Source organism: Oncorhynchus nerka, linkage group LG7 (genome assembly GCF_034236695.1).
Source record: "Oncorhynchus nerka isolate Pitt River linkage group LG7, Oner_Uvic_2.0, whole genome shotgun sequence".
NCBI classification, from domain to species: Eukaryota; Metazoa; Chordata; class Actinopteri; order Salmoniformes; family Salmonidae; genus Oncorhynchus; species Oncorhynchus nerka.
Genome location: NC_088402.1, coordinates 182,115 through 198,796, shown reverse-complemented (window position 1 = coordinate 198,796; position 16,682 = coordinate 182,115). Strand labels below are relative to the sequence as shown.

Below are 16,682 nucleotides of genomic sequence, written 5' to 3'. Positions count from 1 at the left end.
CTAGGAGACATGGACGTTGCCTTGTTGGGACTGCTCTACTACTCTCCAGACTAGCAGGTACAGACCTTGATAAGAATTATTCATCTCCTCTCCATCTTCTGGGCAATAAAAAAGGGAACGAAGCTGTGATGTTATGTCACAATATACACAAATGTAAAATCATTGACATTTCTATTTTGTCAGATGGTCTAGTAATGACTACAACTACATGGTGGTAACATGGTCTAGTTGTGACAACTACTACATGGTAGTAACATGGCCTAGTAGTAACTGCTACTACATGGTGGTAACATGGTCTAGTAGTAACTACTATGTGGAAGTAACATGGTCTAGTAGTGACAACTACTACATGGTAGTAACATGGCCTAGTAGTAACTGCTACTACAAGGTAGTAACATGGCCTAGTAGTAACTGCTACTACAAGGTAGTAACATGGCCTAGTAGTAACTGCTACTACAAGGTAGTAACATGGCCTAGTAGTAACTACTACTACATGGTAGTAACATGGCCTAGTAGTAACTGCTACTACAAGGTAGTAGTATGGCCTAGTAGTGACTACTATGTGGAAGTAACATGGTCTAGTAGTGACAACTACTACATGGTGTTAACATGGTCTAGTACTGTATTCTACTACATGGCAGTAACATGGTCTAGTACTGTATTCTACCACACGGTTGTAACATGGTCTAGTCCTGTATTCTACTACATGGTAGTAACATGGTCTAGTACTGTATTCTACTATATGGTAGTAACATGGTCTAGTACTGTATTCTACTATATGGTAGTAACATGGTCTAGTAGTAACTACTACTACATGGTGGTAACATGGTCTAGTTGTGACAACTACTACATGGTAGTAACATGGCCTAGTAGTAACTGCTACTACATGGTGGTAACATGGTCTAGTAGTAACTACTATGTGGAAGTAACATGGTCTAGTAGTGACAACTACTACATGGTAGTAACATGGCCTAGTAGTAACTGCTACTACAAGGTAGTAACATGGCCTAGTAGTAACTGCTACTACAAGGTAGTAACATGGCCTAGTAGTAACTGCTACTACAAGGTAGTAACATGGCCTAGTAGTAACTACTACTACATGGTAGTAACATGGCCTAGTAGTAACTGCTACTACAAGGTAGTAGTATGGCCTAGTAGTGACTACTATGTGGAAGTAACATGGTCTAGTAGTGACAACTACTACATGGTGTTAACATGGTCTAGTACTGTATTCTACTACATGGCAGTAACATGGTCTAGTACTGTATTCTACCACACGGTTGTAACATGGTCTAGTCCTGTATTCTACTACATGGTAGTAACATGGTCTAGTACTGTATTCTACTACATGGTGGTAACATGGTCTAGTAGTAACTACTACTACATTTTTTTATTTTATTTAATTTTTACCTTTATTTAACCAGGCAAGTCAGTTAAGAACACATTCTTATTTTCAATGACGGCCTGGGAACAGTGGGTTAACTGAGAACGACAGATTTGTACCTTGTCAGCTCGGGGGTTTGAACTCGCAACCTTCCGGTTACTAGTCCAACGCTCTAACCACTAGGCTACGCTGCCGCCCCAATTACCACATGGTGGTAACATGGTCTAGTACTGTATTCTACTACATGGTGGTAACATGGTCTAGTACTGTATTCTACTACATTGCAGTAACATGGTCTAGTACTGTATTCTACTACATGGTAGTAACATGGTCTAGTACTGTATTCTACTACATGGCAGTAACATGGTCTAGTACTGTATTCTACTACATGGCAGTAACATGGTCTAGTACTGTATTCTACTACATGGTGGTAATATGGTCTAGTACTGTATTCTACTACATGGTGGTAACATGGTCTAGTACTGTATTCTACTACATGGTGGTAACATGGTCTAGTACTGTATTCTACTACATGGCGGTAACATGGTCTTGTTGTGACAACTACTACATGGTGGTAACATGGTCTAGTACTGTATTCTACTACATGGTGTTAACATGGTCTAGTACTGTATTCTACTACATGGTGGTAACATGGTCTAGTACTGTATTCTACTACATGGTGGTAACATGGTCTAGTACTGTATTCTACTACATGGTGGTAACATGGTCTAGTACTGTATTCTACTACATGGTGGTAACATGGTCTAGTTGTGACAACTACTACATGGTGGTAACATGGTCTAGTAGTGACAACTACTACATGGTGGTAACATGGTCTAGTTGTGACAACTACTACATGGCAGTAACATGGTCTAGTACTGTATTCTACTACATGGTGGTAACATGGTCTAGTACTGTATTCTACTACATGGTGGTAACATGGTCTAGTACTGTATTCTACTACATGGTGGTAACATGGTCTAGTACTGTATTCTACTACATGGCACTGTAACATGGTCTACTACTGTATTCTACTACATGGTAGTAACATGGTCTAGTAGTAACTACTACTACATGGTGGTAACATGGTCTAGTACTGTATTCTACTACATGGCAGTAACATGGTCTAGTACTGTATTCTACTACATGGTGGTAACATGGTCTAGTACTGTATTCTACTACATGGTAGTAACATGGTCTAGTACTGTATTCTACTACATGGTAGTAACATGGTCTAGTAGTGTATTCTACTACATGGTGGTAACATGGTCTAGTACTGTATTCTACTACATGGTGGTAACATGGTCTAGTACTGTATTCTACTACATGGTGGTAACATGGTCTAGTACTGTATTCTACTACATGGTGGTAACATGGTCTAGTACTGTATTCTACTACATGGTGGTAACATGGTCTAGTAGTGTATTCTACTACATGGTGGTAACATGGTCTAGTACTGTATTCTACTACATGGTGGTAACATGGTCTAGTACTGTATTCTACTACATGGTGGTAACATGGTCTAGTACTGTATTCTACTACATGGTGGTAACATGGTCTAGTACTGTATTCTACTACATGGTGGTATCATGGTCTAGTACTGTATTCTACTACATGGTGGTAACATGGTCTAGTAGTTACATCTACTACATGGTGGTAACATGGTCTTCTACTGTATTCTACTACATGGTAGTAACATGGTCTAGTAGTGACAACTACTACATGGTAGTAACATGGTCTAGTACTGTATTCTACTACATGGTAGTAACATGGTCTAGTAGTGACAACTACTACATGGTAGTAACATGGTCTAGTACTGTATTCTACTACATGGTACTAACATGGTCTAAAAGTGATTTATATTGTACAGTATGTTGATGGGAAAGACACTGTCTGACTTGAGATATTGGAGAGAAACACTTCACTGACTAACTTTGAAGAGCAGAATGTTGTGGATGCAGAGAAGTTGTATTTTCTCTCCACAGAAAGTTTTGATGAAGAAACATCCTTGCAGAGAAAGCTGGTTTACTCACTTCGATCCAGTGAGCCCTTGGATGGGACGTTGGGTAGCTGTCGTCCTCTTTGATGAGACACTGGGGAACCGGTTGTGCTTGTTTGGACCAAGTAAGTGTTCATCCTGTTGGACAGAGAGGTGTTAGTCCTGGACCTAAGGTTCGTCTTTATGGGACAGGACGCTTCTCTGGTCTCTCCTCCACCTGTTACAGGGTCTGAGACGCCGAAGCCTCCCACCATTTGCTCTGACAAATTGAAAACCATAGTCATTGGCGACTCCATTACCCGCAGTATTAGACTTAAAACGAATCATCCAGCGATCATAAACTGTTTACCAGGGGGCAGGGCTACCGATGTTAAGGCTAATCGGTTTACCAGGGTGCAGGGCTACCGACGTTAAGGCTAATCTGTTTACCAGGGGGCAGGGCTACCGACGTTAAGGCTAATCTGTTTACCAGGGTGCACCCCTTCTGAAAAAAGCCTACACTCGCATGTCACTACAGACCAGTATCCCTTCTTTCTTTTCTCTCCAAAACTCTTGAACGTGCGCTACCGACGTTAAGGCTAATCTGTTTACCAGGGGGAGGGCTACCGACATTAAGGCTAATCTGTTTACCAGGGTGCAGGGCTACCGATGTTAAGGCTAATCTGTTTACCCGGGGGCAGGGCTACCGATGTTAAGGCTAATCTGTTTACCAGGGGGCAGGGCTACCGACGTTAAGGCTAATCTGTTTACCAGGGTGCAGGGCTACCGACATTAAGGCTAATCTGTTTACCAGGGTGCAGGGCTACCGATGTTAAGGCTAATCTGTTTACCCGGGGCAGGGCTACCGATGTTAAGGCTAATCTGTTTACCAGGGGGACTGGGCTACCGATCGTTAAGGCTAATCTGTTTACCAGGGTGCAGGGCTACCTGGACAACACCCTGTCGTTAAGGCTAATCTGTTTACCAGGGTGCAGGGCTACCGGCGTTAAGGCTAATCTGTTTACCCGGGGGCAGGGCTACCGATGTTAAGGCTAATCTGTTTACCAGGGGGCAGGGCTACCGATGTTAAGGCTAATCTGTTTACCAGGGGGCAGGGCTACCGATGTTAAGGCTAATCTGTTTACCAGGGGGCAGGGCTACCGACGTTAAGGCTAATCTGTTTACCAGGGGGCAGGGCTACCGACGTTAAGGCTAATCTGTTTACCAGGGTGCAGGGCTACCGATGTTAAGGCTAATCTGTTTACCAGGGTGCAGGGCTACCGATGTTAAGGCTAATCTGTTTACCAGGGTGCAGGGCTACCGATGTTAAGGCTAATCTTAAGAGGGTGCTGGCTAAGGCTAAAACTGGCGAGTGTAGATATTGTTATCTACGTCAGCACCGACGATGTTCGGATGAAACAGTAAGAGATCACCAAGCACAACATAGCTTCAGTGTGTACATTAGCTAGAAAGATTTGTCGGCATCAAGTAATTGTCTCTGCCCCCCTCCCTGTTAGGGGGAGTGATGAGCTCCATAGCAGAGTCACACAACTCAATCGCTGGTTGAAAACTGTTTTCTGCCCCTCCCAAAAGGGGAATCTTCCACAGACAGGACCGAGCCTGGCCTGCTGAAGAGTGACGGACTCCATCCTAGCTGGAAGGGTGCTCTCATCTTATCTATGACAGGCCTCTAACTCCTCTAGCTCCACAATGAGATAGGGTACAGGCCAGGCAGCAGGCTGTCAGCCAGCCTGCCAGCTTAGTGGAGTCTGCCACTAGCATAGTCAGTGTAGTCAGCTCAGCTATCCCCATTGAGACCGTGTCTTTGCCTCGATCTAGCTTGTGCAAAACTAAACATGACGGTGTGAATGGAATAAAGACTTCATCCATTCCTATAATTATTGAAAGAGATTGTGATATCTCACATCTCAAAATAGGGCTACTTGGCCTCCCGAGTGGCGCAGTCGTCTAAGGTGCTAGCTGTGCTACTAGAGATCCTGGTTCCTGTCCAGGTTCTGTCCAGGTTCTGTCGGAGCCAGCCGCGACCAGGAGACCCATGGGGCAGCGTACAATTGGCCCAGCGTCGTCCGGGTTAGAGGAGGGTTTGGCCGACATGATGTTCTGGTCCCATCTAGTGACTCCTGTGGTGGGCCAGGCGCAATGCACGCTGACACACTCGCCAGCCGGGTTAAGCCGGCTTTGTGTCATGAAGCAGTGCAGTTTGGCTGGTTTGTGTTTTGGAGGACGCACGGCTCCGTATGGAAGTTGTAGCTATGGAACAAGACCGTAACTACCAATTGGATATCACGAAATTGAGGAGAAAAAGGGGTAACAAGAAAAAATATGTGTGATTGGCCTGATTGAAACATGTCTTAATCCTGATTAATTTACTGTGTTATATGTGGTATCTCCTCCTGGTTACACTAGTGACCACATCCTCCACGTGTTGCACGTGTTGCTAACATCTACGATAGCAAATGTAACACTTTTTTTTTAAGGACTGCGTTTTCGTCTATTGACCTTCTAGTCATGAAATCTATCGAGCCTACTCAATCACTTTTTATAGCTACTGTTTACAGGGCTCCTGGACTGGAGTTCCTATCGGACCTTATAGTCATGGCAGATAATATTCACATTTTTGGTGACTTTACTATTCACATGTAATGTCATTCGGAAACATAATGTTAACGATACACACTGTACATTTCGATGAAACATGGTGGAGCCCCAAAATTACCCTTCCTGGAAGCCTGTGTTTTAGACATAAGGAAGTGGGTGGCAGCAAATGTTTTACTTTAAAACTTAGACAAAACAGAGATGCTTGTTGTAGGTCCCAAGAAACAAAGAGATCTTCTGTTGGCTCTGACAATTAATCTTGATGGTTGTACAGTTGTCTCAAATAAAACTGTCAAGGACCTTTGCGTTACTCTGGACCCTGATCTCTCTTTTGACGAACGAATCAAGAGTATTTCATGGACAGCTTTTTCAATCTTCGTAACACTGTAAAAATCAGAAACGTTTTGTCCAAAAAGGATGTCGAAAAACTAATCCATGCTATTATCAATCCTAGATTAGACTACTGCAATGCTCTACTTTCCGACTTCCCGGATAAAGCACTAAATAAACTTCAGTTAGTGCTAGAATCTTGACTAGAACCAAAAATGTTTGTGATATTACTCCAGTGCTAACCTCGACCCTTAAGTCTTTATTGAAGACTCATCTCTTCAGTAGGTCTTATGATTGATTGTAGTCTGGCCCAGGGGTGTGAAGGTGAAAGGAAAGGCACTGGAGCAACAAACCACCATTGTTGTCTCTGCCTGGCCGGTTTCCCTCTTTCCACTGGGATTCTCTGCCTCTGACCCTATTACAGGGGCTGAGTAACTGCCTTACGAGTGCTCTTCAATGCCGTCCCTAGGAGGGGTGCGTCACTGATGTGATCTTCCTATCCAGGTTGGCACCCACTTGGGTTCATGCGATGGGGGAGCTCTTTGTGGGCTGTACTCAGCCTTGTCTCAGGGTAGTACGTTTGCGGTTATCCATCTAGTGCTGTGGGGGCTGTGCTTTGGCAAAGTGGGCGGGGCCAATCCTGCCTGGTTGGCCCTGTCTGGGGGTATCGTCAGACGGGGCCGGGGGTATCGGGGCCGGGGTATCGTCTCAGTCTCCAGTATCTATGCTGCAATAGTTTGTGTCGGGGAGCTAGGGTCAGTCGGATATATCTGGTGTAATTCTCCTGTTTTATCCGGTGTCCTGTGTGAATTTAAGTATGCTCCTTCTAAATCTCTCCCTCTCCTCCCGGGATCATGCCTCAGGAATACTTGGCCTGATGACATCTTGCTATGCCCAGTCCACCTGGTCGTGCTGCTGCTCAAGTTTCAACTGTTCTGCCTGCCGCCATGGAACGCTGACCTGTTCACCGGATATGCTACCTTGTCCCGGACCTGCTGTTTTCGACTCTTTTCCACTCTATCTCTCTACCGCACCTGTTGTCTTGAATTTTGAAGGCTCGACTACATTTTCTCCTGAGGTGCTGACCTGTTGCACCCTCTGTTGCATCCTCTACAACCACTGTTATTATTATTATTTGACCCTGCTGGTCAGCTATGAATATCTTGGCCTTGTACTGTTATAATCTCCACCCAGTACAACCAGAAGAGGACTGGCCACACCTAAGAGCCTGGTTCCTCTCTAGGTTTCTTGTTAGGTTCCTGCCTTTCTAGGTAGTTTTCCTAGCCACCATGCTTCTACATCTGCATTGCTTGCTGTTTGGGGTTTTGGGCTGGGTTTCTGTATAGCACTTTGTGACATTGGCTGATGAAAAAGGGCTTTATAAATACATTTGACTGATTGATTGATTGATTGATGCTGTGAAAACCTGCTACAGAGCACTCAGGACCTTAGACTGGGGCAAAGGTTCACCTTCCAACAGCACAATGACCATAAGCACACTCAGCCAAGACAATGTAAAGAGTGTCTTCGGGACAAGTCCCTGAATGTCCTTGAGTGGCCTGGCCTGGAAAAAAGGAACACCTATGTGAGGATGCTGTTCATTGACTGCAGCTCAGCGTTCAACACCTTAGTGTTCAACACCATGGCCACCCCCAGGTGGTAGGGCAGGCAAAAACACATCTGCCACGCTGATCCTCAACACTGGGGCCCCTCGGGGGTGCGTGCTTAGTCCCCCCCGTACTTCCTGTTAACCCACAGCTATGTGGCCAAGCACGACTCCAACAGCATCATTAAGGTTGCTGACTACACAACAATGGCAGACCTGATCACCGACAACTATGAGGAGGTCAGAGACCTGGCTGGGTGGTGCCAGGAAAACAACCTCTCTCAATATGATCATGACAAAGGAGCTGATCAAGACTATAGGAAAAGGAGGGCCGAACAGGTCCCCATTCACATCAATGGGACTGAAGTAGAGTGGGTTGAGAGTTTCAAGTTCCTTGGTGTCCACATCACCAACAAATGATCATGGTCCAAACACACCAAGACAGTTGTGAAGAGGACACGACAACACATTTTCCCCCTCAGGAGACTGAAAAGATTTGACAATGGTCCCCAGATCCACAAAAAGTTCTACAGCTGCACCATCGAGAGCATCCTGCTTGGTTGCACCACCGCCTGGTATGGCAACGGCTCGGCATCTGACCGTAAGGCACTACAGCGGGTAGTGCGTACGGCCCAGTACATCACTGGAGCCAAGCTTCCTGACATCAAGGACCTATGTACTAGGCGGTGTCAGAGAAAAGCCCCCAAAATTGTCAAAGACTTCAGTCACCTAGGTCATAGACTGTTCTCTCTGCTACCGCAAGGCAAGCGGTACCGGAGCGCCAAGTATAGTAACAAAAGGCTCATTAACATATTCTACCCCAAACTATAAGACTGCTGAACAACTTTCTTCTACATTCGTTTATTTAGTAAATATTTTCGGCTGAATTTTTGGTTAAGGGCTTGTAATTTAGCATTTCACGGTAAGGTCAACACCTGTTGTGACAAATAAAAATCTATTTGATTAGCTTGATGAGGGGGGAAAACAAAATGAATCAATTTTAGCATAAGGCTGTAACGTAACAAAATGTTGAAAAGGTGAAGGGGTCTGAATACAATCCGAATGCACTGTATGAACTTTATTAAGTAAGATCCCAAATATTAACGAGACTCACTAAGACCCTAGATATGATTCACTAAGATCCCAGATTTGAACCAGATCCACTAAGACACAAGAATGGAACCAGACTCACTAAGACCCCATATTTGAACCAGACTGACCTCAATAATCCAAATAGGAAATTGACTCACTAAGACACAATACATTAAAAGGACTCACTAAGACCCAGGATATGATTTCAGAAGACCCCAGATATGAACCAGACTCACTAAGACCTCACATGTGAACCAGACTCATCAAGACTCCAGATATTACTCATTAAGACTGTAGATGTTAACCAGACTCACCAAGACCCCACAAATGACTCACTAACACGCCATATATGAACCAGGCACATTAAAACCCCAGATATGAAAATGACCCACTGACCCCAGAAATGACTTACTACGACCCCAGATAGGAACATTTACATTACATTTACATTTAAGTCATTTAGCAGAAGGAACCAGACTCACTAAGATCCCAGATAGGAACCAGACTCACTAAGACACCAGATATGATACACTTGGACCCCGGATACGAACCAGACTCACTAAAATCCCAGATATGAACCAGACTCACTAAGATCCCAGATAGGAACCAGATTCACTAAGATCCACGATACGAACCAGACTCACTAAGATCCCAGATATGAACCAGATTCACTAAGATCCACGATACGAACCAGACTCACTAAGACACCAGATTTGAACCCGACTCACTAAGAACCCAGACATGAACCAGACTCACTAAGACCCCAGGCATGAACCAGCCTCACTAAGAACCCAGATATGACACACTAGAACCCAGATATGACACACTTAGAACCCAGACATGAACCAGACTCACTAAGACCCCAGACATGAACCATACTCACTAAGAACCCAGACATGAACCATACTCACTAGAACCCAGATAACCAGACTCACTAGAACCCAGATATGAACCAGACTCAGTTGTGTCATGCACAAAGTAGATGTCCTAACTGACTTGCCAAAGAATATAGTTTGTTAACAAGAAATGTGTGGAGTGGTTGAAAAATTTGTTTTAATGACTCCAACCTAATTGTATGTAAACGTCCAACTTCAACTGTATATATCTCCATCTGGATGTGCCCCGGTGCACAACTGAGCAAGAGGACAAGTACATTAGAGTGTCTAGTTTGAGAAACAGACGCCTCACAAGTCCTCAAATGGCAGCTTCATTAAATAGTACCGGCAAGCCTCCCGGGGGGCGCAGTGGTCTAAGGCACTGCATCGCAGTGCTAGCTGTGCCACCAGAGATTCTGGGTTTGAGTGCAGCCTACCGCGACCGGGAGGCTCATGGGGCGACGCACAATTGGCCCAGCGTCGTCCGGGCTTTCATACTGTCCCTAGGAGGGGGGCGTCACTTGAGTGGGTTGAGTCACTGATGTGATCTTCCTGTCTGGGTTGGCGCCCCCCCTTGGGTTGTGCCGTGGCGAAGATCTTGTCTCAGGATGGTAAGTTGGTGGTTGAAGATATCCCTCTGGTGGTGTGGGGGCTGTGCTTTGGCAAAGTGGGTGGGTGTTAGGAAAATTATGATTAAATGACTGAACAAATAGTCTTATTTTAAATGAAACTGTAACTAAGTAAACTTATACTCTGTTTTATTATACAGTGCCTTGCGAAAGTATTCGGCCCCGTTGAACTTTGCGACCTTTTGCCACATTTCAGGCTTCAAACATAAAGATATAAAACTGTATTTTTTTGTGAAGAATCAACAACAAGTGGGACACAATCATGAAGTGGAACGACATTTATTGGATATTTCTAACTTTTTTAACAAATCAAAAACTGAAAAATTGGGCGTGCAAAATTATTCAGCCCCTTTACTTTCAGTGCAGCAAACTCTCTCCAGAAGTTCAGTGAGGATCTCTGAATGATCCAATGTTGACCTAAATGACTAATGATGATAAATACAATACACCTGTGTGTAATCAAGTCTCTGTATAAATGCACCTGCACTGTTATAGTCTCAGAGGTCCGTTAAAAGCGCAGAGAGCATCATGAAGAACAAGGAACACACCAGGCAGGTCCGAGATACTGTTGTGAAGAAGTTTAAAGCCGGATTTGGATACAAAAAGATTTCCCAAGCTTTAAACATCCCAAGGAGCACTGTGCAAGCGATAATATTGAAATGGAAGGAGTATCAGACCACTGCAAATCTACCAAGACCTGGCCGTCCCTCTAAACTTTCAGCTCATACAAGGAGAAGACTGATCAGAGATGCAGCCAAGAGGCCCATGATCACTCTGGATGAACTGCAGAGATCTACAGCTGAGGTGGGAGACTCTGTCCATAGGACAACAATCAGTATTGCACAAATCTGGCCTTTATGGAAGAGTGGCAAGAAAAAAGCAATTTCTTAAAGATATCCATAAAAAGTGTTGTTTAAAGTTTGCCACAAGCCACCTGGGAGACACACCAAACATGTGGAAGAAGGTGCTCTGGTCAGATGAAACCAAAATTGAACTTTTTGGCAACAATGCAAAACGTTATGTTTGGCGTAAAAGCAACACAGCTCATTACCCGGAACACACCATCCCCACTGTCAAACATGGTGGTGGCAGCATCATGGTTTGGGCCTGCTTTTCTTCAGCAGGGACAGGGAAGATGGTTAAAATTGATGGGAAGATGGATGGAGCCAAATACAGGACCATTCTGGAAGAAAACCTGATGGAGTCTGCAAAAGACCTGAGACTGGGACGGAGATTTGTCTTCCAACAAGACAATGATCCAAAACATAAAGCAAAATCTACAATGGAATGGTTCAAAAATAAACATATCCAGGTGTTAGAATGGCCAAGTCAAAGTCCAGACCTGAATCCAATCGAGAATCTGTGGAAAGAACTGAAAACTGCTGTTCACAAATGCTCTCCATCCAACCTCACTGAGCTCGAGCTGTTTTGCAAGGAGGAATGGGGAAAATTTTCAGTCTCTCGATGTGCAAAACTGATAGAGACATACCCCAAGCGACTTACAGCTGTAATCGCAGCAAAAGGTGGCGCTACAAAGTATTAACTTAAGGGGGCTGAATAATTTTGCACGCCCAATTTTTCAGTTTTTGATTTGTTAAATTTTTTTGAAATATCCAATAAATGTCGTTCCACTTTATGATTGTGTCCCACTTGTTGTTGATTCCTCACAAAAAAACACAGTTTTATATCTTTATGTTTGAAGCCTGAAATGTGGCAAAAGGTCGCAAAGTTCAAGGGGGCCGAATACTTTCGCAAGGCACTGTATCTGATTAACAATATGAGTTCATAAGAAGGGATTGTGTGACACCGAAAAGGAGTAATTAAAGTTAATGAACACCATTCCAACTAGGAAGAAAGGAATGGTTTGTGGATTAAGTCTCCGTCTATTTTATGCAAACAAGAATCTTACAAATTCTCATAAAATAGATTAAGGGAATTCAACTATTGAAAACACATTGGTATAATTAAATTAAGGTAACATTGGGGTTATATCCTTCCTGTTTGGCCCTGTCCGGGGGTGTCATCGAATGGGGCCACAGTGTCTCCTGACCCCTCCTGTCTCAGCCTCCAGTATTTATGCTGCAGTAGTTTATGTGTCGGGGGGCTAGGGTCAGTTTGTTATATCTGGAGTACTTCTCCTGTCCTAACCGGTATCCTGTGTGAATATAAGTATGCTCTCTCTAATTCTCTCTTTCTTTCTCTCTCTCGGAGGACCTGAGCCCTGGGACCATGCCTCAGGACTACCTGACATGATGACTCCTTGCTGTCCCCAGTCCACCTGGCCGTGCTGCTGCTCCAGTTTCAACTGTTCTGTCTGTGATTATTATTATTTCACCCTGCTGGTCATTTATGAACATTTGAACATCTTGGCCATGTTCTGTTATAATCTCCACCCGGCACAGGCAGAAGAGGACTGGCCACCCCACATAGCCTGGTGCCTCTCTAGGTTTCTTCCTAGGTTTTGGCCTTTCTAGGGAGTTTTTCCTAGCCACAGTGCTTCTACACCTGCATTGCTTGCTGTTTAGGGTTTTAGGCTGGGTTTCTGTACAGCACTTTGAGATATCAGCTGATGTACGGAGGGCTATATAAATAAATTTGATTTGATTTGACCAATTGGATACTACAAAAAAAAAATTGTACCCGCAAAACACCAGTCTCAGCATTAACAGTAAAGAGGTGACTCCAGGATGCTGGCCTTCTAGGCAGAGTTCCTCTGTCCAGTGTCTGTGTTGTTTTGCCCATCTTAATCTTTTATTTTTATTGGCCAGTCTGATATGGCTTTTTCTTTGCAACTCTGCCTAGAAGGCCAGCATCCCTCTTCACTGTGGACGTTGCGACTAGCGTCTCGTCATGAAAACGGGTGGCGATGTGAATTTGGACCAATCCCTGGTTACGAAGCCCTACTCTGTAACAGGCTATGTTTTTGTCCTGTCTCTGAAAACATCTGAATGACAGAAGCGAAGGAAAAACGTTTTACCTCATATTTCAGGACGTCTGATGACCATAAAACATGGGACTTTCCTATACTTATTGACAATACAGTATCACATCAATCTGACTCTGGTAGAGCGAGGAATACTGATGGTAAAAATAAAATCATTATGAACACACCGATTTCATGTGTTTCATAAAAAAGGCTGTGCCTCAGATTTGAATGATCTTAGCACGGCACTTGCTTTACATTTGGGCTCATATCATCGAAATATCATCATATACATTTTTGTGATATTTAGCCATGGTTAAACAATTCCACATTCATGTTTTCAAATGATTTATTATGTATTGTAAAGTCCATATTATTGACATTTAGTGAAAATTGATTTCATCACTGCTGCTTCAAAGTGTCCATTGCTTGTCGAGTCACCTAACACCCTACCATTGGTACCATTCTGTTGGGTCTATTGTATCGTTCCATTGTATTGGTTCCATCTATTGGTTCCATTGTATTGGTTCCATTGTATTGGTTCCATTGTATTGGTTCCATTGTATTGGTTCCATCTATTGGTTCCATATATTGGTTCCATCTATTGGTTCCATTGTATTGGTTCCATTGTATTGGTGCCATTGTATTGGTTCCATCTATTGGTTCCATTGTATTGGTTCCATCTATTGGTTCCATATATTGGTTCCATCTATTGGTTCCATTGTATTGGTTCCATTGTATTGGTGCCATTGTATTGGTTCCATCTATTGGTTCCATATATTGGTTCCATCTATTGGTTCCATTGTATTGGTTCCATTGTATTGGTTCCATTGTATTGGTTCCATCTATTGGTTCCATTGTATTGGTTCCATTGTATTGGTTCCATCTATTGGTTCCATTGTATTGGTTCCATCTATTGGTTCCATTGTATTGTTTCCATTGTATTGGTTCCATCTATTGGTTCCATTGTATTGGTTCCATCTATTGGTTCCATTGTATTGGTTCCTTTGTATTGGTTCCATATATTGGTTCCATCTATTGGTTCCATTCTATTGGTTCCATCTGTTGGTTCTATGTATTGGTTCCATCTATTTGTTCCATTGTATTGGTTCCATGTATTGGTTCCATTGTATTGGTTCCATATATTGGTTCCATTGTATTGTTTCCATTGTATTGGTTCCATCTATTGGTTCCATTGTATTGGTTCCATCTATTGGTTCCATATATTGGTTCCATTGTATTGGTTCCATCTATTGGTTCCATCTATTGGTTCCATTGTATTGGTTCCATCTATTGGTTCCATTGTATTGGTTCCATCTATTGGTTCAATTGTTTTGGTTCCATTGTATTGGTTCCATTGTATTTGTTCCATTGTATTAGGAAACTAAATCAAGAACCGCTTAGGTATTTGTCCCAGGTCTGTTTGACACAGATCTCAGGGTGTAGGGGAGAAAGGGGGCGACCCTGGTCTTCTGTTTGATCTCAGGGTGTAGGGGAGAAAGGGGGCGACCCTGGTCTTCTGTTTGATCTCAGGGTGTAGGGCAGAAAGGGGGAGACCCTGGTCTTCTGTTTGATCTCAGGGTATAGGGGAGAAAGGGGGCGACCCTGGCTTCTGTTTGATCTCAGGGTGTAGGGGAGAAAGGGGGAGACCCTGGTCTTCTGTTTGATCTCAGGGTGTAGGGCAGAAAGGGGGCGACCCTGGTCTTCTGTTTGATCTCAGGGTGTAGGGGAGAAAGGGGGAGACCCTAGTCTTCTGTTTGATCTCAGGGTGTAGGGGGAGAAGGGAGAATCTCAGGGTGTAGGGCAGACCCTGGTCTTCTGTTTGATCTCAGGGGGGAGAAAGGGGGCGACCCTGGCTTCTGTTTGATCTCAGGGTGTAGGGGAGAAAGGGGGAGACCCTGGTCTTCTGTTTGATCTCAGGGTGTAGGGCAGAAAGGGGGCGACCCTGGTCTTCTGTTTGATCTCAGGGTGTAGGGGAGAAAGGGGGAGACCCTAGTCTTCTGTTTGATCTCAGGGTGTAGGGCAGAAAGGGGGCGAACCTGGTCTTCTGTTTGATTAAAAACTACAGTCATCAGCTTCTCTGTTCATGTTGCTGTGAAAAAGTAACTATTCACACAGACTACAATGTGTCTGGTTTAGGGTTAGGGTTAGGGTCTACATAGGGTTTCTACATAGTGTGTATGGATGCGTAGCTGTGTAGGCTACATAGTGTGTATGGATGCGCAGCTGTTTGGGCTACATAGTGTGTATGGATGCATAGCTGTGTAGACTACATAGTGTGTATGTTCCAGAACAGGTCATGTCCTCCAACTACACCTCCCACTCTGACATGGCCAGGAACTGGTCAAGGTCGCCAAGTCTTTCCCCTCCACAGAGGCACAGTAAATCCAATCCTAACCCTAACCCTAACCCTAACCTCCCGGTCTGCCAAGACCAGGACTCAGTCATAGTCGTTTAGTGTTCACCCTCCACAGAGGTACAGTAACCCCCCCTAACCCTAACCCCAACCCCAACCCATAGTGTGTATGGATGTGTAGCTTTGTAGTCTACATAGTGTGTATGGATGCGTAGCTGTGTAGGCTACATAGTGTGTATGGATGCGTAGCTGTGTAGGCTACATAGTGTGTATGGATGCGTAGCTGTGTAGGCTACATAGTGTGTATGGATGCGTAGCTGTGTAGGCTACATAGTGTGTATGGATGCGTAGCTGTGTAGGCTACATAGTGTGTATGGATGCGTGTGTATGGATGCTGCTGTGTAGGCTACATAGTGTGTATGGATGCGTAGCTGTGTATGCTACATAGTGTGTATGGATGCGTAGCTGTGTAGACTACATAGTGTGTATGGATGCGTAGCTGTGTAGGCTACATAGTGTGTATGGATGCGTAGCTGCGTAGACTACATAGTGTGTATGGATGCGTAGCTGTGTAGGCTACATAGTGTGTATGGATGCGTAGCTGTGTAGGCTACATAGTGTGTATGGATGCGTAGCTGTGTAGGCTACATAGTGTGTATGGATGCGTAGCTGTGTAGGCTACATAATGTGTATGGATGTGTAGCTGTGTATGCTACATAGTGTGTATGGATGCGTAGCTGTGTAGGCTACATAGTGTGTATGGATGCGTAGCTGTGTAGACTACATAGTGTGTATGGATGCGTAGCTGCGTAGGCTACATAGTGTGAATGGTTTTTGTACCTGTCTGGTGAGTAGCAGTCTTCAGACAAGCGATGCCGGTCCATCCGACCTGA

General features: G+C 44.1%; 1 protein-coding gene across 1 annotated transcript in view; it reads right to left on the bottom strand.

Annotated features, from left to right (window-relative positions):
- Positions 1-16,682, bottom strand: part of LOC115127700 (regulating synaptic membrane exocytosis protein 2) — a gene marked incomplete at its 5' end in the record, with an annotated part of 134,535 nt that continues 117,853 nt past the window's right edge. Inside the window, 3 exons of the mRNA XM_065020070.1 lie at positions 1-98; positions 3,418-3,521; positions 16,630-16,682. The exon at positions 16,630-16,682 is cut by the window's right edge and continues 46 nt beyond it. Coding sequence (XP_064876142.1) covers positions 1-98; positions 3,418-3,521; positions 16,630-16,682 — 255 coding nt within the window. The remainder of the gene's footprint in view (positions 99-3,417; positions 3,522-16,629) is intronic.